At 46.6% G+C, this 20,754-nt stretch overlaps 8 protein-coding genes across 8 annotated transcripts; 3 read left to right on the top strand and 5 right to left on the bottom strand.

The window, feature by feature from the left end:
- Positions 1 to 1,254: 1,254 nt before the first annotated feature.
- SERLADRAFT_461395 (uncharacterized protein) lies at positions 1,255 to 1,753 on the top strand (the record flags this gene model as incomplete). The annotated part of the gene is made up of 2 exons (XM_007315639.1): positions 1,255 to 1,312; positions 1,375 to 1,753. Coding segments are annotated over 2 exons (426 nt in total), but the record flags the coding sequence as incomplete, so codon positions are not given.
- Positions 1,754 to 4,158: 2,405 nt separating this feature from the next.
- On the bottom strand, positions 4,159 to 9,601 carry SERLADRAFT_461394 (uncharacterized protein; the record flags this gene model as incomplete). The annotated part of the gene is made up of 20 exons (XM_007315638.1): positions 4,159 to 4,420; positions 4,475 to 4,635; positions 4,701 to 4,730; positions 4,783 to 4,827; positions 4,884 to 5,242; positions 5,297 to 5,493; positions 5,555 to 5,762; positions 5,816 to 6,944; positions 7,001 to 7,132; positions 7,188 to 7,393; positions 7,458 to 7,682; positions 7,748 to 7,856; positions 7,911 to 8,002; positions 8,056 to 8,065; positions 8,128 to 8,721; positions 8,775 to 8,786; positions 8,847 to 9,141; positions 9,198 to 9,225; positions 9,286 to 9,362; positions 9,425 to 9,601. The coding sequence occupies 13 exons, from the start codon at positions 9,553 to 9,555 to the stop codon at positions 6,255 to 6,257; spliced, it is 2,601 nt and encodes an 866-aa protein (XP_007315700.1).
- Positions 9,602 to 9,819: 218 nt separating this feature from the next.
- On the bottom strand, positions 9,820 to 11,509 carry SERLADRAFT_354853 (uncharacterized protein; the record flags this gene model as incomplete). Its single annotated transcript, XM_007315637.1, has 5 exons — positions 9,820 to 10,013; positions 10,069 to 10,321; positions 10,373 to 11,024; positions 11,077 to 11,141; positions 11,195 to 11,509. 5 exons carry the CDS (start codon positions 11,340 to 11,342, stop codon positions 9,992 to 9,994), a joined length of 1,140 nt encoding a protein of 379 aa, XP_007315699.1.
- A 111-nt stretch (positions 11,510 to 11,620) lies between these two features.
- On the top strand, positions 11,621 to 13,127 carry SERLADRAFT_461381 (uncharacterized protein; the record flags this gene model as incomplete). The annotated part of the gene is made up of 7 exons (XM_007315636.1): positions 11,621 to 11,677; positions 11,728 to 11,917; positions 11,981 to 12,090; positions 12,146 to 12,278; positions 12,337 to 12,592; positions 12,644 to 12,714; positions 12,769 to 13,127. The coding sequence occupies 7 exons, from the start codon at positions 11,675 to 11,677 to the stop codon at positions 12,870 to 12,872; spliced, it is 867 nt and encodes a 288-aa protein (XP_007315698.1).
- Positions 13,128 to 13,795: 668 nt separating this feature from the next.
- SERLADRAFT_461375 (uncharacterized protein) lies at positions 13,796 to 15,591 on the bottom strand (the record flags this gene model as incomplete). The annotated part of the gene is made up of 9 exons (XM_007315635.1): positions 13,796 to 13,888; positions 13,941 to 14,102; positions 14,174 to 14,569; positions 14,634 to 14,699; positions 14,752 to 14,853; positions 14,913 to 15,046; positions 15,107 to 15,324; positions 15,385 to 15,409; positions 15,478 to 15,591. 6 exons carry the CDS (start codon positions 15,539 to 15,541, stop codon positions 14,670 to 14,672), a joined length of 573 nt encoding a protein of 190 aa, XP_007315697.1.
- A 563-nt stretch (positions 15,592 to 16,154) lies between these two features.
- SERLADRAFT_406649 (uncharacterized protein) lies at positions 16,155 to 17,463 on the top strand (the record flags this gene model as incomplete). Its single annotated transcript, XM_007315634.1, has 2 exons — positions 16,155 to 16,262; positions 16,321 to 17,463. 2 exons carry the CDS (start codon positions 16,155 to 16,157, stop codon positions 17,461 to 17,463), a joined length of 1,251 nt encoding a protein of 416 aa, XP_007315696.1.
- Positions 17,464 to 17,646: 183 nt separating this feature from the next.
- SERLADRAFT_382815 (uncharacterized protein) lies at positions 17,647 to 19,276 on the bottom strand (the record flags this gene model as incomplete). The annotated part of the gene is made up of 8 exons (XM_007315633.1): positions 17,647 to 17,807; positions 17,859 to 18,004; positions 18,056 to 18,174; positions 18,228 to 18,367; positions 18,426 to 18,569; positions 18,628 to 18,659; positions 18,718 to 19,053; positions 19,241 to 19,276. 6 exons carry the CDS (start codon positions 18,952 to 18,954, stop codon positions 17,903 to 17,905), a joined length of 774 nt encoding a protein of 257 aa, XP_007315695.1.
- Positions 19,277 to 19,298: 22 nt separating this feature from the next.
- Positions 19,299 to 20,569, bottom strand: SERLADRAFT_461365 (uncharacterized protein; the record flags this gene model as incomplete). Its single annotated transcript, XM_007315632.1, has 3 exons — positions 19,299 to 19,825; positions 19,880 to 20,495; positions 20,554 to 20,569. 2 exons carry the CDS (start codon positions 20,291 to 20,293, stop codon positions 19,547 to 19,549), a joined length of 693 nt encoding a protein of 230 aa, XP_007315694.1.
- Between the last annotated feature and the right edge of the window lie 185 nt (positions 20,570 to 20,754).

The raw sequence follows: 20,754 nt of genomic DNA, 5'->3' as shown, positions 1-20,754 counted from the left end.
AGTCCAAGGGCAAGAGGGGTGACGGGGATTGAGTCTGCTAACCACAACATGACGGGAATGCGATAAGAAAAATCGATTCCTCACAATGTTTTGATAGTATATGATGGCAGATCAACGTCATGAAGATGGACCTGTTGCCCTATTTGGACCGGCCGCCGGGGCTTTGCTGATATCAGCAGTGGCACGTGGTAGTCAACGGATCGGCGACGGAAGCGGATAGGAAGTGGTGACATCAGAAATGGTGGGGGAGCAAAGAAGATGAGGAGGAGGAGGGTGGAGGTGACGAGGAGGTGAACTAAAATGGGGACCCAGAAACGACCATCGGGTGAGAATAAAAAGGAGAGGAACGGGCCCATGGTGGGGCTAGGCAAAGGAAGGGGAGTAAGGGAAACGACAAAAGCGAGGGCGCAATGCAATGTGTAGCCAGTGGCGACGCGAAAATTTGCCGAAATGCCGAAACGCGGAAAGTACCGGATGGAAAAGCAAAGGTGAGCGTGACTGGATTGCCTAATAGAGGTGGTGCTGATCAGCCACAAGTTCAAAAAGGGCAATATTAATTACTATTCCACGTGGCACTGTGCCTGTGTGGCGCAAAGGCAAGTCTTTTTGAATATTCGCTTCGTTATTGACACCTGTCCATGCTACCAATCAACTTTGGTGCATGACAGCGCTGTTGTTGATGGTGGACAAGATCAGGACAATGAGCTGACTGGAAATGAATTGGTAGTGTTAGGAGAGTAGTGGTAGGTGCGCCGTAGCAATCTTGTGTCTATCAGGCATGGTGGTGGGCTGTTGTGGGTGAGCAAAGAATGCAGCAGCCACACGACTTGCCATTCGGCATGGTGGCTACTGCCAAGGGATATGTTACTAGGTGGGGCTTGATTCTGAACTCTACGCTTTCAATATATATCACAGCAAATATACTCTAATCACTGCAGACAATTGGCATTTGGAAACCTGGAACCTGCAGGTCCAGGAATAGAGAAAACAATTGGTATGAAGTGAGGAACCTGGAGCATGAACTGAACAAGCAAGATGTGAGGTCCAGGAGGGCAATGGTATTTCTTATATCAAGGAAGTTTATCAGAGTGCAACATTTTACGACAAGGAGTGCCCTATAGTACACAAATACGTATATAGGTACGTATAAAATCGGAGTTTCGTTCAGCATTGATTATTTGTTTGGCCTTGCTAGGACTTTGCATTGTAGTGGCGAATTTTACTGACTGAGGGAAGTGACCTTGAAAAACACGCGTCAGGAAAGTATGAACGTCGCCGAAGGTGGAAAAACTGATCTTGGAACGATTGAGGAGTGAGTTTTTTTATACATTGGTCCACTATATATTGTTATGACACGGAATTATACTCCAACAGGTCCGCTGGTAGCTTGTCAGAGACACATCATGACTTATCACGATCTACCGGCCTTTTGCCCGCTTCAGAAGAGCGTCAAAATAGCGAATCTGATGAAGACTCTGATGAGGAGGAATTCGTATATCCTGGAACATCTGTTTCAAGTACAAACGATGCAGACGAACCAGAACCTAGCACAGGCGAAGGCGAGCAGTCTGTGATCGAGGAAGTCCAAGACGCGACTTCTTTCGTATATCAACCACCCATTCAAACTATATGCCACCCCTCTCCTGCACAGCTGGAAGCCCTCTATGCTGCTGCCTCCTCCGGAGATCTCCCGCTCCTTCAAAAACTTGTACAAACCGCTCTGCAGGGGGGTGATCTGGAGGCATTCGCTCTTGCTAACGATGCGTCTTCTCGTACAGGATTCACAGCTTTGCATGCTGCTGCTAGCCGAGGACATCTTAACGTTGTAAAGTGGCGTAAGTTCTCCCTCCAAAGGATACCTATCATTTGTATCTGATTTTTGCATGCACGGTTAGTTATAGAGGACTGTGGTGCAATGCCAGATTTAGAAGATCGAGAGGGCGAGGTCAGACCTATTTTCTTGTCAAGGATATGGACTTATATAATACTATAGACAGCTTTGCACAAAGCTGCCCTTCATGGTCATTTTCAGATCGTTACTTATCTGCTCCCAGACAGGGCAGATGTGCATGCTCGCGATGCTGATGGTTGGACGCCTTTGCATAACGCCTGTTCCCAGGTGTGTATTACTCGTTCATTGTTTAAACGTCTGGCCTATATAAATCGACAGGGCTACTTGGACATAGTAAGATGGCTCTGTGAGAATGGTAATGCTGTGGATGCTGTGGATGGAATATGCGGAGTTGACCTGCAGAGCAAAGGTGGCTGGACTCCCTTAAGTGAGGCAATTAACCTGTCTACATGCACGTGCCACTCACACAGCCCTTCCAGTGAATGCAGCATCAAAGGGTCACCTTCCCATTGTTCTATACTTGCTCGCTAAACAAGCTGCGAATCCATTGGTGAGGAATAAGTGGGGAGAGACTGCCTATGACGTAGCAGCCGCTGTTTTCGAGGTCTGGATTTGTGAGGTGCAAATTTTTATATGCATTGTTGCGGGCAGCGTCCTAACACGTTTCTCCAGATTCTACAGAAAGCAGAGGCTGATAGATGGCATGGTTCAACAGCTTCATATAACCCATTGGCAGTGCATACTGCAGTCCCCCTGGTCTTGTTCGAAAACCAGCGGCTGGATTCTCGGCTGAAGACTCTTGCAGTATCTGGTGGAAAACCAAGGTTTTCTGCTTCAGGCCTGGGAAAGCAGGGACGCCGAGCTCCGTTTGAGCTGAAGTTACCGGAGGGTGTTGAAGTTAATAGCTCAACGCTTATACCGGCTTGGCGCAGCGATGTACAATTGCCTCTAACAGAAGATCCTTGGACCTTGCCAATTATAAGCCCTAAAGATAAGCCCCGTGTAGAGGGTGCTGACAGGAGTCATTTCTGGTTGTACGTTGGCGATTTACCGTGATGCGTACTATACGACGTTAACTCAAGACTTTAATTTTAGATGTGACTGGACATTGGACGTCACACACCCCGGGGTTGATGCTGAGGATGGTTGGCAATACGCCCGATTGTTTAGCTCTCCTGATGAGAGCTGGACAGCCGAGCCGCCCTCTCAGCTATATCGTCTGCTAAATAGTAATGGTGTTATGGCTGCTGGTCTTGGTGGATCAACTAGGGAGTCTACCAGTGCTAGCCTTTCTTCCTCATCTAGTATATCGTCTTCTTCGAATTGGGTTCGACGTAGACGATGGGTCCGTGTGATGCGCCGAAGACTGGATATTCCACCGTTACCCTTCTTGCAACCAGATGGCCTAATGTATCATCTCAGCATTGATGGCGCTTTTATTCCTGCAATCCACAACGATGGCGATATGACAGAGGGCGAGGGTCAAGAACTCGATACCATGCCATCTACATTTACATCGACGACGGGCGACTATGTGACTCACGCTCGATACCTCGTGGGTAATCAGGTTCAAGACCCGGAGAGCCAAGTCGGGGCGTTTTCTGCAGCTGAAGCTCGACAAGCTATCGTCAAGCTAGAGCGAGCAACTTCGGAGCTAAGGCAGGGAATTTTAGGTAAGTATTGATAACCAATCCGTCAGACTCATGTATCAATATTTGAATTAGGAGATGCTAATCCAGAACATAAAAAACAAGCCCAAGTTCTGCTCAATGCTTATAGCAGAGAACTTGATCGGAGAAAACTTGCTGCCAGCGCTCAAGGACTTGTCATTGGTTTATACGATGATTCTGATGCAATTGAAGAGGAATCAGACGAAGAATTTCACTATCCTGGATCATCGCCTCCTGGTACTGTCCGTACGCCTTCTACGCGGTCTAATTCTACAGATTATCGGATACCGATTACATATCCTGCTACGGATTTAATGTCTCACCTTTCTCGGTCTACAGAGTTCCGTGTTCCTACTCGTGAGGCGCCACAGAAAACGATTGGATCAAGTCGGGTACCCTCTATTTCCCAGCATACTCGCACTCTCTGGGAGAAGGATGATGCTGTCCATGAATGTCGTGGTTGCCGACGCCGCTTTGGTTTTTTACTTCGAAGAGTGCGTATTTGATTCATATGCTCTTCAGGTCTTAACTCACATTCATTTCTAGCACGTAAGATGTCGTTCTTCGCGTCATCTACACATGGCTCACCAATTTTCTCGATTCCATAGCACTGCCGAAAATGTGGCCGCATCTTTTGTGACCGTTGTTCCTCTCATAAAGCGTTGCTTGAACCTTCTGACGTGGTTCATGATCCTGCATCTCCTGAATCTGGATCTTCCCTAAGTTCCTATAGAGTGTGCAGTTCGTGCCACGATGAAATTAGCCTCGCTTTTCCAAGTCGACTGTCAGGGTCTGCATCGTCGAATCTCGAATGTATAGTCGTTGAACAAGGTCGACTCAAGGGTCCGGACCAAGTTTTGAGAGGCGGCGAGAATTCTCAATCTAGTGATTTTGCAGAGTACGTGTGTTAAGAGCGAAAAGCTGTTCGCTACGGAGCTGATATTTTATCAAGATGCCCTGTCTGCAGCACCAACTTGGTCAATTTAGAACCTGCTTCAGAACAAGTTGCTCACTTGCGACATTGTATGCAGGGTAGTTCTGGGACCTCATCTCTCGGGGACAAATATTTAGTTTATAGATTACCACCAGGAAGCGCTCTATTGGGTACTGAATGTAAGATCTGTGCATATTGCAAGCTGGTGGAGCAAGTACACTAATTATCACCCCACCCCCTATAGGTGTTATATGCTTAGACGGATTTGTAACTGGTAAGTGAGCGGATATCCCCTATGTGAGATGCGTTCTCAATATCCACCATAGGTTCCGTTGTCGCCCGTCTCAGCTGCATGTGTAGCTTCCATAGTGGTGCGTACTGTTCATTTCAAATCGTGCTTTGCATCAAAGGCCTAATTGGTGCTTAGTGTGCTTATCTTTCTGGTTGCAACGGAAGAGAAGTTGTCCCGTTCATGCTCGTTAAAAACCTGTCATCTTGGACTATCCATCGAGGATACCCGGTGATATCGTGTCACGCAATATATATAGCTTAGGATATTAAAGGATATTGATCAAATATCATCTCTCTGAAGTATAGAATGAATTGTACGGAATTCTGCTGTCGTCTATTCGTATGACGTTGGAGATATCATCTATATCGGGTTCGACAATATTTTGACCTTTGATACCGTCGTCCTGGTCATCCTCGAACCATGTAGAAGGGTCTTCGTCGCCTTCATCCTCCGTATCGTCATCTTCTAGATCTGAGTCGGTGGGTTTGTAGTTCCTGGGGGATTGAGATAAGTAAGGCCTCTAGTAAAATTATTGGTCATTGGCTTACATGAATGCCAGTATCCGCGCCTGTTTCTCTTCTTGAGATAATACCTCACCTTTTATTGGGAAGCCGGTACGTCTCTTCTTCTCTTCGTATCGCTGCTGCTTTTCCATGTCCTGAGTATGCGCCCGCCGCTCCAATTCAGCCGCTTCTTGCAAGTCGAGGGACATGACATTGTTGACCCCATTGGATCTTATCGGTGCCTAGCGAAATAAGAATAATATGGATTAGATTCACCTTGCAGATGAGTCAGCCGCGACATACATATCTAGATAACGCCCTGCGTTTGGCATCAATGGCATGGATGACGACAGTTTCGTTCTCGTCAACGTTCATCTCCTCGTCTGCGTTAATCTTGGTGTGATCTAAACCTCGGCGAATTTGCTCGACGCCTTCTAACTCAAATATACGAGCCTTTATGGCTGCCTGCTCGGAAGAGAGGCGCTCGACCAGAGCAGATGTAGAGACTGACCTGAATGAGCACTAGATCAGTGATGTGCACAATAAAAAGAACGGGGCTCGTACGCTGAAGCAAGTAGCCTTTCATTGAAGTCGTGTTGGTCATGTAATTCACGCAGAGTCATTGCTGAAATGGGTTTCTGCTTAGGCTTTGGTGCCGCCCTGAATCCTGGTGGTATTGTCGATTTGCGGGGACGCATTGGAGATGATGGAAGAGACATTGATGTGCAATGTTATCTGCAAAAAAAGAGTACTCCTGTGCGCTTGGACTGAGTAGGATGGTGTCTTGGATACTTACTGGATTACTTTGGACGTCCAAGTTGTGGTTGTGGCTCAGCTGATCAGGGCACAGGACTTAGTTAAGCCATGCCATCATCATCGGGCCGGAGCCACGAAATGTCCTACCGGTGAACTGGGGTATGCATTTATTACCATGTTTTGTATACTACTAGTAGTTATGTTTGTTTTTTTCTTTCTCTCCTATCCTACAAGTTGGCCTACATACTCATACATTGGGTACACCGTTGAAGTTACTATCTAGAATCCCAGAATCACGCATGAACGACATCCATCGCTCGTCAATCCCCGAGTCTCCAGATAATATCATGCCCATATCCATGTCAATGAAATTCGCCGCTGATCCCGCATCAGGCATGGAAGTTGAAGGGCCTTCGGCCATATTGACGTCTGAGAAATTACCAAAGGCGTTGTTCTGATCATAAGCCATAGGCGACGGGGAGAGGTTCGGAAGAGAGTATGAAGGCATATCCATCTGCATTGAGTAGAGTCCACTGTCAAAGGCAGTACTAGATGAGCGTGGATTATGATTGTTATAATTCTGTGTGGAAGTGGACGAGGAGGATGGGAGCAAGGAAAGGAATTCTACTAGAGATGGGTGGACCTCGGGAATTGGTTCACTATGTGAACCTTCATCGGTTGATGTTGACGATGGCGTGCTCGCAGAGGATTTTGGTGAATCAGCCGACTTTGTCGAGGAATGCATCTTCCGACGACTAGACTGGGACAAGATTTTGCTGACAAGTGTACGTGTCTGTCCGCCGAACACAGCAAGTTCATCTTCACCTCCGATTTCAGGCATCATGATGGAGCGTTGGTCTGCAACCGAAAGGACAGCACCGCTTCTGAATTGAGAATACACTTGAAAGGCTTTAACTTTAAGCTTGCTTAAAATGGCCTGAAATGGTTTTCATAGATAAGTATTAGAACTGCGACGTATACTGATGCACTCACTACACCGCTCCTTGCACGACGAGAATGGGTTGCTCCCTTAGCGAAAAGATCAACCGCAAGATCCAGCTCTATAAGGGCCGCAGAAGCCATCGTTGAAGACGGTGCACGAGTCACGATAACCCCGACGACGATCTGAGAAGGGTGACTGAGCAAGCAGGATATAATAAGCTGTCGTGTCTCAACTCACGGCAGCTGAAAAGAGATGAGTCCAAATTGTCCACCAGCGCGTGAGCAACTCCGGGAAGCGCTGGAAGTTACCGATTGTAGTTTTGATCACTGATGAAGCACAGCGATAAGCTGCAAGGAACGACGGTGCGTATGGACTGCGAAGGGGATTTGCGGGGTAATCAAGCATTGCTTGTGCAAAGAAGCTTCTGTGGATATACAACATAGCTGTTGTATACATGCCTCATCAATTATCGATCCAAGAACCACGAATTACACAACAAGACTCAACTTGTGACGCGAAACTGAGATAACAGACGGCCACGCATGTATACAGATGGCGTACAAAATTCGTCATCAGTATTGCAATAGACGTTCAAAGATGGCGGTAGCACTTTTTCTCGCACTTTACGATCGAGCTCAAGAATTGTCTCGTAACTAGGAGGTGCCGCAGTCAGTGTAAGCTCTGTCACCTGCATGAAAACATCTCTAGTGAAGGTATGCTTCCATCGCCAAACTGAGCAGAAAAAGGGCACAAAATACTCAGAAGTTAGACTTGTGAATGTATCATGATGGACCTACAGCCCATTTCTACTTCACCCTTATCGTTTATGACGGTAGTTTCGTCGTCAGGAAATTCGCAGTCGATATAGGACAAGCGGATTGAAGGAGGGCGACCAAGTGCAAGGCTCTAATAAAATGGCTGGGTTACAGAGCTAATGGGAAGGACTAAAGTAAAACACACGTGAAAAAGATCAGTTGAAAATATCTCCCAGAAAAGATTACGGCGTCTCTGAACGATCTTCGGACTCATATTCCATCGTGTGGGATCACGATCTAAATAAGACGTCAATGTCAAGAAAGAAAGTAATGAGTGCAATATCACATACGCAGTCCTATCTGTAAAGGAATAAAAATGTGAATGATTCGTTCTATGCTGTGAGATTTTTTGAAATGCTTACACTTTGAGCTAGTTTACTTGCGAGGGAAATTAGACACCAGGCACCATCCAGAGTATATCTCCGTCCCCCATTACTGTGATAATATGCCATCAGGCAAAGCGATTGCAAGGTTTCAGTGGTTGGGAGATCGAATGCAGAACGCAGGGATAGTGAAAGACGGCCCAAATAGAAATAATTCTCTGCTTCCGAATTATATGGAGGCAATGTCAAGTCCATTAGCGCTCCTTGTGCAAAAATCATGTAAAGAACAGATAGCTTATGGGGTGGACAAGTAAGCTTGTTCTCTTGATCTATATCTTCTTTTCTTGCTTTGGCGTACTTGTAGATAGGTATCATTATATCGTCGATGACTTCGTCACGCTGCATGGGCCGAAAAATCCAAGCGGCTTGCTCCATGTACGTTTCGCACAAGGTCGTGGCTCGAGGATAGGGCGGAAGGAGATCAAGAAGAGAATTCATGATGGTCTCCATCCGTTCAGGATCTTGCGTTCCACCTAGGCCGAGAGGTAGTATGAATGGCATATTCTTGAGTTCTGATAATATCGGAGGTTGTTCTTCGGCAGGCCACCCAGTACATTCGAATTCTGTACCAGCCTGTAGTTTTAGTCAGATAAGTTGATGACCGCATTATATATTGCTATCCTCACGAGAAGTAGTGTCTGCGGGTAAAAGTAAGTCCTAAGCGATCGTTACAATAGCGTGCGCAGCAGTATGCATACCTCAGAGCCAGCCGAACGACCGAAATATTTAGACTCCCCTGAATCGCCGATTGTAAGAGTGCCGAGAGCATCCAGAGGAATGGAAGGTGGTTCAGCGACGGTTGGTCCAGTGCTGATAGGAGATTTGGGAGCTTCAGGTCCAAACTTGATCGCAAGCAGCTCTTCGGTCAGAAGAGGATGAGTCTCATTTGAAACACCGGCCTGGAATATAAAGAGGGCGTCTTCAAGTTGTCGTATTCGTTGCCCCATATCAGATATTTTTCTATGCAGATGTTCTGTATCAGCCAGAACGAATCTAGATAACGAGTCTCAATGCGACATAATCAAGCGACTTAGTATTCGCACTCATACCTCGTTCCCTGTCCAGTAGACAAGCTTCCTAAGAGTAAGGTGAGCCAAGACGACGACTGCTACATGCGCCCAGGCGATGATCACTTACCATTGGGACAGATTGTAGGACAACCTCTACGGACACAGGATCCACAGGGCAGTTTCTTGTCGCATTTGAGCTTTAATCTAACGAAACACGTATTAGTATAATCCAAATTGTGTTTAGAAAGACAACTACTGCGACACACCTCCTACATTCCGCACAGGAGACTTCACCCCTGGCCCGCTTGAGTTCTATTTCATCTTCTGTTGATAATTTTCGAAATGTGCGACGAGAAGGGCCAGCGTGTTTCATACTCTTTGAAGTGTCGAAAGGCATGGCATGGCTTATTATCTAAAGGTTCTTTGTGGTTCAGTCCAACGTTCAAGGATACTAGCACCGGTCGGATGGCACGGCAATCTGACTCGCAGCTTCCGGCTTGCGAACCTTAACCCTAATACTGGCGTTCTCTCATGGCATCCGGTGATAGGCAGAAGCCGCGGCCTAGAATCGATCATCTTATCTTGTCAAAAGGTGCCGCTCAGACCTATGACCACTTGTGTTCGGATGCTTTCGGTCCAAATCTCACAAGAGCCACGAAATATTCTAAAGTCAAGTCATCATATTGTAAAATCATGGCACAAGGCCAACATGCAGTGAATACGTAATAAAGATACATTAAGACATACAGATCTAGTAAGACATACAACAAATAACGCGTGAACTATAAAAACCTTATGCAATAAGTAAATATAACCAGAGACAAGTAACAATTCTAAAAGTCCTCGTCAAGAGAACTAAAAATTACAGTCAACAAATCATCCAGATCATTGAAAAATCAAATAGACATACAATGTTTTGCTCGTCGTCGACTCTTGCTGCGATGCATTATTGTGGTTAACGTTGGCCTTGGTATAATCCGAGACACGCTTTTCGAAAAAGTTCGTCTTCCCTTGGAGCGAGATCATGTCCATGAAGTCGAAGGGGTTCGTCACGTTGTAGACTTTGTCGTTCCCCAATGATACAAGCAGACGATCAGCAACGAACTCAATATATTGACGCATGAGCTTCGAGTTCATTCCGATCAGTGCGCATGGTAGAGCATCTATACACAATCATTCAATAACTGTACATTGAAATGATAAATAATACGTACCCGTCAGGAAGTCTTGCTCGATCACGACTGCCTCGGTGATAATTCTCCTCACAACGTCGGGGTGAGGACGACGCTTCAGGTGACTGAACAACAAACACGCAAAGTCGGTGTGCATTCCCTCGTCACGACTGATGAGCTCGTTGGAGAACGTCAAACCAGGCATCAAACCACGCTTCTTCAACCAGAAGATTGAGGCAAAAGATCCGGAGAAGAAAATGCCTTCGACTGCGGCAAAAGCCACTAAACGTTCGGCAAAGGTTGAACGATTGTCTGAAATCCACGTCAACGCCCAGTCTGCCTTGCGTTTGACACAGGGTATGGTCTCGACGGCATCAAACAGATACTCCCTTTCTGAAGGGTCTTTGATGTATGTGTCGATGAGGAGGGAATAAGTTTCCGAGTGAATGTTCTCCATCATAATCTGGAATCCATAGAAGCAACGAGCCTCAGCGGCCTGAACCTCGTTGGAAAACCGCTCCACAAGGTTTTCATTTACAATGCCATCAGAAGCAGCAAAGAAAGCCAAAACATGTGAAATGAAGTGACGTTCATTGTCGTTCAGACGGTTGGCCCAATCGTGAACGTCTTTGGAAAGATCCATTTCCTCGGCAGTCCAGAAAGATGCCTCAGCTTTCTTGTACATTTGCCAAATCTAAGAAAGATGTAAGTAAGCTATTAAGGTTATGAGTAGACTTGATACTTACTTCATGATACTGAATAGGGAATAATACAAAGCGACGTTTAGAGTCTTTCAGGAGAGGCTCTTCACCTGAAGTATCGGTTAGTCTATAGAATAGATTAAAAGAAAAAAGTAACACGTACTCTCAGGAAGGTCAACGTCGCCAACAAATTTCTTACGAATATCCTCAACATCATCCACTTCGGACGAGTCAATAACGAGGTCTTGAAGGATTTTACTAACCCGCTTGCTTGGGGAAGAGATGGGGGTGGGAGAGAGTGTGGATGCCATAACGATGTAGATGGATATGTTGCAATAAAAAGTCAAGAAAGTATATGACTGTGAAGGACGAAGAGTAAAGAGAAGGAGAGTGAACCCAGGTCTTTTATAACTGAAAGAAATTGCACGTATTTGTGCAGTTTCAACACGCTACGCGACGCGTTGTTGTAGTTTGTTATGAAGAAACGCGATGGGTCATCCAAAACCTTTGGCTTTTTTTACCGTGGGAACGTATGTCGCTTTCGGTCACGCTTTCGGTTACTTTTTTTGACCCGGCAACAATACTGCACAATCGGCTCAGCCACTACTTCCAAGCGACCACTTTCATCTCGAAATTCACATTCATGGTATGTTCATTGGCACACTCGTACAAAGACGACCTTAACAAAGTACCCAGCTTCGCAGACAAACACGCGAGCGTCGCCAATACGTTTATGCCAAGTCTGTGGAGGCTCAGGAGAGGCATGTATACGAAAAGAAGCAGCAGATAAAGCAGGCTTTGGCTTCGGGTAAATCAGTGCCCACAGAGCTGACAAAAGACGCAAAAACACTTGGGAAAGATCTCGCTTTTGACTACGCGCAAGTAGGTGAGTTTTGCAGTTCCTATTCTCATGGAGGAGGCCTCTAATGGGACGACTTGTTATCTATAGAACCTAGTACCCATATAGATAGTGAATACTCCCATGTCGGCATAAGAGATCCAAAAATTGTCATTACGACGTCCAGAGATCCAAGCTCAAAACTCCTACAATTTGCAAAAGTTAGTTTCTTTGTTTGTCGTATGTCTCGTTCACTAACTGTACGCTTGACCCCAGGAAATACGACTAGTATTCCCCAACTCCAGTCGAATCAATCGAGGAAATTATGTGATGAAAGACTTGGCCGAGGCATGTAGAGCTAACAATATTACCGACCTCATCGTTTTGCATGAACATCGAGGTGTTCCAGGTCAGTATCAGTATCATCCATCACTCTCTCGCAGGTTCATATTTATCTTACTCCTCAGATGCCATGATCGTTTCGCATTTCCCGTACGGGCCTACCGTATATTTCACACTACATGGCGTTTCCCTCAGACACGATATAGCGACATTCAAATCATCAACTGTTTCAGAGCAGTATCCACATCTAATATTCGAAAAGTTCGACTCCAAACTAGGGAAGCGGATACAAGACGTGCTGAAATATCTATTCCCCGTTGCTAAAGAAGATAGTAAGAGAGTGATGACATTTTCAAATGAAGACGACTGCATCTCATTTCGGTGAGCCTCTTCACATCTTCGTGAACAAAATGAATTCATAGTTCGATGAAGGCACCACGTTTTTGCAAAGATCCCACGTGAAGTTCAGTTGGCTGAAGTTGGGCCAAGGTTCGAAATGAAACGTGAGTCATCGTTACTCCTTGCGAATTATCACCGATCTTACCCATCCATTAAAGCGTACGAAATACGGCAGGGAACTCTCGAGCAGTCTGAAGCAGAACGAGAATGGGTTCTGTCGCATTATACTCGAACCGCAAAAAAACGGAGTCTACTATCATGATCCTTTCACTCTTTGTTATACGACTGTTACTTTTGCAGCGTATATGCTCTGGATTTCATCTCACGGAGTACAAGTATTGTATTGTCGATGGAGTAGAGCCACCCCTATTCATCGACTCTGATCTGATCTATTGTAGCTGTCAGGCCTTGAGGATAATGTAGTTGTGGTTTGTTATCCGACCAAAAAATTCTGGTGCATCATGGTTTCCTTGTAACCCATACACATATTGCTCGATTGTGTTTAGATATTTTACTTCATAGCAGCTCAAAGCTCCAACAGGATAGTTGAAGATGAGTAAGGTGTGCATCAAGGAATGGTTGACCGCCGCTCTGCCAAATAATGCCAAACAGCCATTACTGTAGATTCCGAGTCTGGTATACGTATGAGGTTTAGCATCTTCCACAAAATTGTAGAACTCACTGTAGCCTGTTAGGAGCTGGTAATGATGCAGACGTTATCTCTGTTTCTTGACCCACAAATACGGGATTGGGTTCTATTTCCCATTACCGTCGTTATGGTACGTTCATTGCAGCATTCAGCCTATGGTTGAGACAGATATTCTAATTATCGTGTTGATGCAGATTCTTGTTGGAGTTCTAAGACATTATATTGTAGTTCTGTTGCAAGCGACTCCGAAGACCCAAACACGCGCAGCCATTCGCGAACAGTGCGTCGGTATCCTTTCTTCTGGGTTGTACCCTTGAATTCACCTTACGCCAAAAACAGGCGCGCTTTGACACGTTCCCAAATCCTTCGCTCCACCTCCGCCAATTCCCCCATCCCACCATCCTATTACAAGTCTTACTCAAGAAGTCTTGCAGAATCTCTCAAGGCAGGCACATATCTCAAAGACGGTCCTCGGCAAGGTGACGCCCCAAGTGCCGCTGCAAACTTTTTATCGGACCCAGCCGCCATGGACGGTATGATGTCGGGCCTGAAAACTCAGATGGTGATGATGGTACCACAGATGGTCATTATGGGCTGGATCAACTTCTTTTTCCAAGGATTTGTGCTAAGTCCGTACATTATCCTACTACACGAGTCTAGAGCTTACCTCATTCCCTCTAGTCAAACTACCATTTCCCTTGACCCTCGGTTTTAAATCCATGCTGCAACGAGGGATCGAAACTCCCAATATGGACGTCCGGTGGGTTTCGTCACTGTCGTGGTATTTTCTCAACTTCTTCGGCCTGAATGGCTTGTACCGTCTTATTCTTGGATATGATAACGGTATGTTCTAGTATCTTCTGTCTGGAACTGCGGAAAGTGGTCTGATCTTGGAATGGGATATGGAAATATAGCTGCTTCTTCCGCGCGTGACATGTCGGTATCACCTTTTGCCTCAATGAATGCCCAGCAAATGGGGCAACCCCAGGACTTTGCCAAGTTGTTCAATGCAGAAGTGGATAACCTCCAATTCGCTGAAGGCCTCTATTCTTGGGTGGGCGATGCCGTGGAGCTTGAAGTTCTAGAGAAGTACGGCAAGTCAAATCCAAAACCAATCCAATAGACTACATACGGCTGTCCGCCTGTACAACTTGAATTTAATTACATTTCCGTGGAAGTGTACAAATTTGGCTGGCACGAAGGACCAACGTGAAAGTCCACTGCTAGTCGAGAAAAGGAAGCAATAATGTTATATTACTACTACATCAGCTTTAATGGTCTGGAGATGACGAAGTCAATGACAGAAAGATCTAAAAATGGAATGTTAGATTCTGTACAGTCGGTAGACAAGTACATGAAAATCATGGTCCTTACACAATACAACACACATCACTAATCTGAAACATCTCCTCATACTAGGCCATCATAAAGTGATAGTGCCTGATCAAAGGTTGAGTCTATTACCGCGGTGGAGAGGGACATATGGACAGACCTGGACTATAGTTGGGTCTTGCTTGCTACCCTCAACGAACTCTTCGTATGTTAGCTTCGCATCTTTGTCACGGTCCATATTATGAAATATCTTGTCCACACGCTGAAAGACGGAACGGAAAGGGTGAAAAGATGGGCCGAGGAGTAAGAAGGAGGATATACCTTCTCAGGGGTATCTTCGTCGGGTGGTAGTTTAACCATTTGACCCGTCATTTTGTATATTGACTGGACAATCATAAGCATTTCGTCATAAGTAATGAAGCCGTCCTTGTCTATATCGTAGAGCTGGAAAGCCCCTATGATAGGTCGAGATGAATAAGAGAGGGAATATGTGGCGTGTGGCCGAGGGGACGTACACTTGAGCTTTTCGTCGAGACGACCGCGACTCGTGACACTAAGAGCACATATAAATTCCTTAAAGTCGATTGTTCCGTTCTTGTTCTCGTCGAAGACATTGAAGACGTAATCCGCGAATTCACCAGGATCTCCGAAAGGAAAGAATTGCTTGTATATCCGACCAAACTCGGTCTTGTCCAGCTGACCGGATGGACAATCTTTGAGAAAGCCCTTGTACCTAATTGGCCGAAATAAAAGGGTTAGAGTGGAATTGTGTCAGCAGAAAGGGGACAGAGACCATTGCTGGAGTTCTCGCTTGTCAACTACAGGGGCAGGAGAGAGATGGCTGAAAAGATGTGATAGCGTGATTGAGATAGGAGGAAAGACTTACAGTATGTATTTTTCTGGAGGTCAGCGAGCTGTTCTGGGGAGAGTTTGCTCTGTGATTTGCCCATTGTCAGAGATGAAGGTGGTGGTGGTGTCTGGACAGAACAGAGCTATGTTATGGACTGGTCTCGGTGGAATGGAGGATTTCTGATGTGGGCATGCCGAGAGCGGCAAGATGTTCCCACGGATTATCTCTGGCGATCTCCGCGGGTGGCCTCAGCATCGAGTGATAAGAGGCTGGTCGCTGTGGTGGACGACGACGACGACGGCCTGGTGCGCTGGTATCCAGCACGCGGGTAGTATATGTTTTTGTGTGCAGTGCGCTGGAGATGGGGGTGTTGGGGATGATGAAGAGTGGACGCGGACGGAAGCGATCAGCAGAACCACATGCCGGCCTGCCTTCTGAGAAGAGACGATATCCCGGCCCTTATTTAGTATCCTGCGCTCGTCTTTCCTATAGCATTTTTATCATCGCTTTATCCCTTGCAGTGGTCTGTCATGTGTTATCCCTATGATTCAACTGACCCCTCCTCTCCCATTCCCTGTCCCATGTGCAGAGTATTCAAACCTAGTGGCGCCAGGTATGTCCCCCATCTCATGCGCTGCTCCCATCTCACTCTCTCCTCAGGTGTCCCCATATTAAAGACGTCTGCTACAACAGAGCTCTCCATCCTAGCCATGATGTCCTCCATCTCAAGAACGCAGAAGGTATTCTTCTCCATCTCTTTCTTTTCCCACCTCTCACCTCTCTCTCCAGTAAAGTCATTCAATGGCTGTGGCTACTGCAGGGTAATGCCTTTCCCATCATCCTCATCATTCCTCTAATATCCTCCATCTCCCGCTACAGTGGGCTCGAGCAAACCCTCAGATCAAGTCTGTCTATCACAATCCAGGCTGGCCAGGCTGCTGTCGTCCCCCAGCTATCAACGAACAACACTACATTCATGCCGCAGACTGGCCTTCAGTCAGCATCGTACACCACGTACCCATACCCGCAGAAATAAAATCGCTTCTCGACAGTCTCATGCCCAAGGGAAACTCTCTCCCTGTCGGCACAATCGGTCGCAGCGCAGGTGCACAAGCATCAAAACCCGCTCTCGACCGCAGAAACAGCTGCACTAATCAACCAGTCAGATCCAACAGCCGTGACCAGCACGACAGGGCTCAGTCCCTCTCTATTGCAGCCAGAGGACGTCCAGGTGGCAGTCCACCCCAGCAGTCATCTACGCTAGGTCCAAACTCGCGTTCACCGGGAGCGCCCTCTTCCCTCCCAAATTCAAATTTCATAGATCAGTATCTTCCACAGCGTCGTCACAATTCGGATCCTTCAGAAAAATCTCGCTCTTCTCCCGTGCGGAAAAACGTCGAATTAGAGGGATCAGTTTCTCGACGTAACACGGCTGGACGAGCATCGCTATCGTCGGCTCTCTCTTCGATGAAGGCCTCAGAAGAGGCCCCACGCCAGTCTTCGCTGTCTCGCTCTGCTTCGACGTCTAGCACGACTACACCGCCGCTGAAACCTTCTACGTTTGGCACGCGAGAACGCCAGAACACTGTCACAACGCGGGTGGTGCCGAAGAAGTCTACCGTAGAGGAAGCCATGGCAGCAATGGAGATTGCAAGTAACTCCAGTAGTGGCAGTAGCGATAGCGGTAGCTCAGGCTCCCGCGGATCAGGCTCTCTCTCAGATGCTACCATAATTTCGGACGGTGGTTTCACAGATTACCTCTCTGACGAATCAGAGGCTGAGCTGCAGAGGCAAGCAGAGGCCAAGGCTGCTCTCGTGGCACAGAATCAAGCCGAGGAGTTAGAATTTAAAGCAGCTAGACAGCAGCTAGCGGGAGTTGGCTTACATCCGCCAAAATCGTGGAACGATACGAATGACGGTGTTCCTCGCATACAAGGTACTCCATTACACGCACCATACACACACCACGCGCCTTTTGCACCGACTTTTGCACATACCGGTCCGACCACATCCCGTGGATAGATTGCTAATGCTTATCATCTTTGTGTACAATAGAATTCACTCGATAGGGCTCTTTGTTTATAGCTGAAGTTGGTCAAAAAGGGGGAGGTTGGACGATGTGATATATCGGTGCTGCACTCATCATTTCCCTGTTTTCCATGACTGTTAGTGTGTTACTATGCTGAATTGTAGGGCGAATTTTTTGAATCATGCAAGACAACACATATTGTACCAATTAACATTTTTTTCACCGTAGCTTAATTATCGGGGATGACTTTTGTCCGAGCGCTCAGTCTGAAAGAAACGTCTCTTCAGGGGTACAAGTTATGCAATTGTTACGACAGTGACGGGTGGTATGTTCACATCTAGATAAGCAAATTTAACCATAAAGCAATCTATTAAAAAAAAAATCGCACAATCAGAAAGAACTTGGTACTTCCAGTACTTTTGATGGCATCCATCAATAAAAAGCGACAGCGTGAAGAAGGCTATGAGGATGGCGTTCCTGTTGTGCTTTCAATATACTTTCGATTTCATCATCAATATCATTTGATGATTCGATCTGTGATCATAAATCAGGATGCATAAGGGAAGCTGCCAACGCATAACTTACTGCGGAAGCCAAATCGAGCATAGCCTTTCCTGCAATAAGGGCTTCTTCGTGGTTATCTTTTATTTCTATATTTATAATGTGAACCGGTCGATTGAAGTCGCCTCCTCGAGCAAGTAGATCTGTAGCGATGTTAAGAACTGAGTAGCAGGAATAATCGAGGATTGATCTTCACCATCACAAACGGCATCAAAACAACGCTCTTCGCAAGTAATCACCACATCTGCAACTGTCCTACTCTCCTGCCAACGTTCTGGAGCGAGTTTGAGTCGCCTGTTGCGATCCAGCATGTGTAGAAGGCCATTGGCGGTATATCTTGGTCACGCTTCTGATATCAACGGCTGGGTACAGGCACATAAGTGTGTGTACTCACAATCTAGTGTCTTTCGAAGTCAATTCCTCGTATATTGTATGGTAAGGCGTTCCAAATGGATATATGTTTGGTTTGTCTATCGATGGTCCAGGCAGACGGACAGCAGAGCCAGTGCCAGATGAAATGACGCGGTACCCTGCCTTTCTTTGAGGAGCTTTGTCAGCCGATATGCATTCGTTTGATCAAGGCGAAGAACACCAACTGCAAAACAGAGTGACCTTCCATAGACCGGTTCTACTTGAGAACGTATGAAGACTTTTATTAAAAATAGCTCATCTCAGATGTGAAATACCTGGTTGCTAGCGCAAACCACACAGAACAGCGGACGTGCTTTGTATGGGGATGGGGTGCGAGGTGGACCTGAGTTGCTCGAAGATGGGCCACTCGATCCTTGCTGGGGAGGCGGTGTCTGCGTCGCGGAAAGCTCACGAGTCGCAGGTTGAGGAATTGGTTGCTGCTGAACGGCATTGAGATAGCTGCCGTTTTGTGGCCAGGAAGATGCGCCCATTTGGGGTGGCTGAGAGTCCATTGCATTGGAGGGGGCAGATGACTGCATGCGTTGCAAACGAGGGTCAGCACGGGCAAGGCGAGGATCTTGTGCTCTCCGTGGATCCATGGTAATTCTCAGCTACGCGATTATAATCAGTTGACGAGTTTTTGTGAATGAAAACGATGGTCGCAAATTGAAAGGGCACCCCTCAGAAGTATCTAGAACATTTTTGGTCTTCACATCGACCCAACAAACTGTCTCCAGCGTGGGTCGATAGAGATTCCACTCTGAATCATCAAAGGGGGCAGAAAGAACATGTTTTTACCTTTGAGTATGACTTGCAGAGCACAGACGCGGTGGAAACAAGACAACCTTGACTTTGGACTGTTCAAGTTGGAAGACAAAGAAAGCGTGACACGAACGCCTACAAAAAATGGACAGTCACAGGATAGCATATCATAATGTAACGTCCCCTGGAGTCCTCCCAAATGACGGACCCCAGTAACCCTAGCATGAAACTATGACTCGGATATTGGTACAGTACATGATGAGTGCAAGACAGAAAATCTTAAGGTACTTATAAAGATAATAGCATGAACGAAGCGCTTTTCATCAGGTTCATATCCCAAAGTTAAAACTTGTGAATCAATCTTCCGCGGTGGTCAACTTCACGCCCATGCTTGTCAACTAAGCCTCTGTGGTCCACTGCTCCAAAACACCACAGACCCTTTCGCGTGCGGTGTTTACTCTGATGATGGCGTGGGTCTTGGTAGGCGGGCCGTGAGCTGTAGGATGGGTCCATCCCAAAGAAGGAGCGAAACCGCTCTCCCATGCTGGGCGTGCGATATTGGTGGGAGCCATGACTCGGGTGGGCGTCATAGTATCCGTGGTGTCTTCCAGAATCAGATTGCTAAAAATCCCACCCGGTAAGTCGTTGACCGTTAACAAAAAAAGCTGGACATACCACGATGTGGTGTCCGTTCCCGTGTTTTCGCATATCGATCACTGGTGGCATCGAAGAGCTGTGATGATGACGGCTTCTACCGCTGGTGAGACGCGGACTCGCTGGCACAGTGTAATAATTTGCCCCTCCACTGTGAGAGTGGTGGTGACCTCCACCGTGATGGTGAGAGTGATGAGAGGAAGGTGTATAGTGGGCTGTGGAGACTGGAGTTGCATAACTCCCTTGATAGCCAGCTGATACATGACGTCTCAGTGATGTGGAATGGTGTACGGGAGTCCCGTCTGTGTAATATTCTTGTCCACGGTGGCCATGTCGCGAGTGTGAGCCTGAGCGACGACTAGTAGGATATACGATAGGTTGACCATGGCCGTGGCCGTGGTGTGAGGACGAAGGTACGATGGCATATGAAGGCATTTTGTGTATGGTGTAAAGAAGAGAGAGAGGGATGCGATGAAATAAAGCTCCAGTGAAAACTCTATTTCACAGCATTACTACGAAAAAGTTATAGCTTATGGTAAGTCAGTGCGTCATTTCGGAACCTTTGATAAGATAGGCATTACGAGAAGCTGTACGGCATGCCTAAAGCCAGTGAGCCTTGCTGCGCGGAAATTAAGCACTGATCAAGCAGATTATAAGTATAGGCAGGTATCTTTTCACGATGAGTCTGCACCCACACAGTCCACAACTATTTAGGCTGCAATGTGATGATTTACAGGAAATTCGAGCAGTCTGATCTTGATGCATAAGGATGCATAAGGTCCAAATACACAAGTGAGAAATTTCACGCAACTCCTATACAGTCTATTATAGGTGGGATAGCTTGAAAAACGCACATCGTGGAATTAATCGAAGCATCCATCCATGAGGACTGGATG

This window comes from Serpula lacrymans (genome assembly GCF_000218685.1).
Source record: "Serpula lacrymans var. lacrymans S7.9 unplaced genomic scaffold SERLAscaffold_4, whole genome shotgun sequence".
In the NCBI taxonomy this organism is placed as follows: Eukaryota; Fungi; Basidiomycota; class Agaricomycetes; order Boletales; family Serpulaceae; genus Serpula; species Serpula lacrymans.
This window is presented reverse-complemented; position numbering and strand designations above follow the sequence as displayed.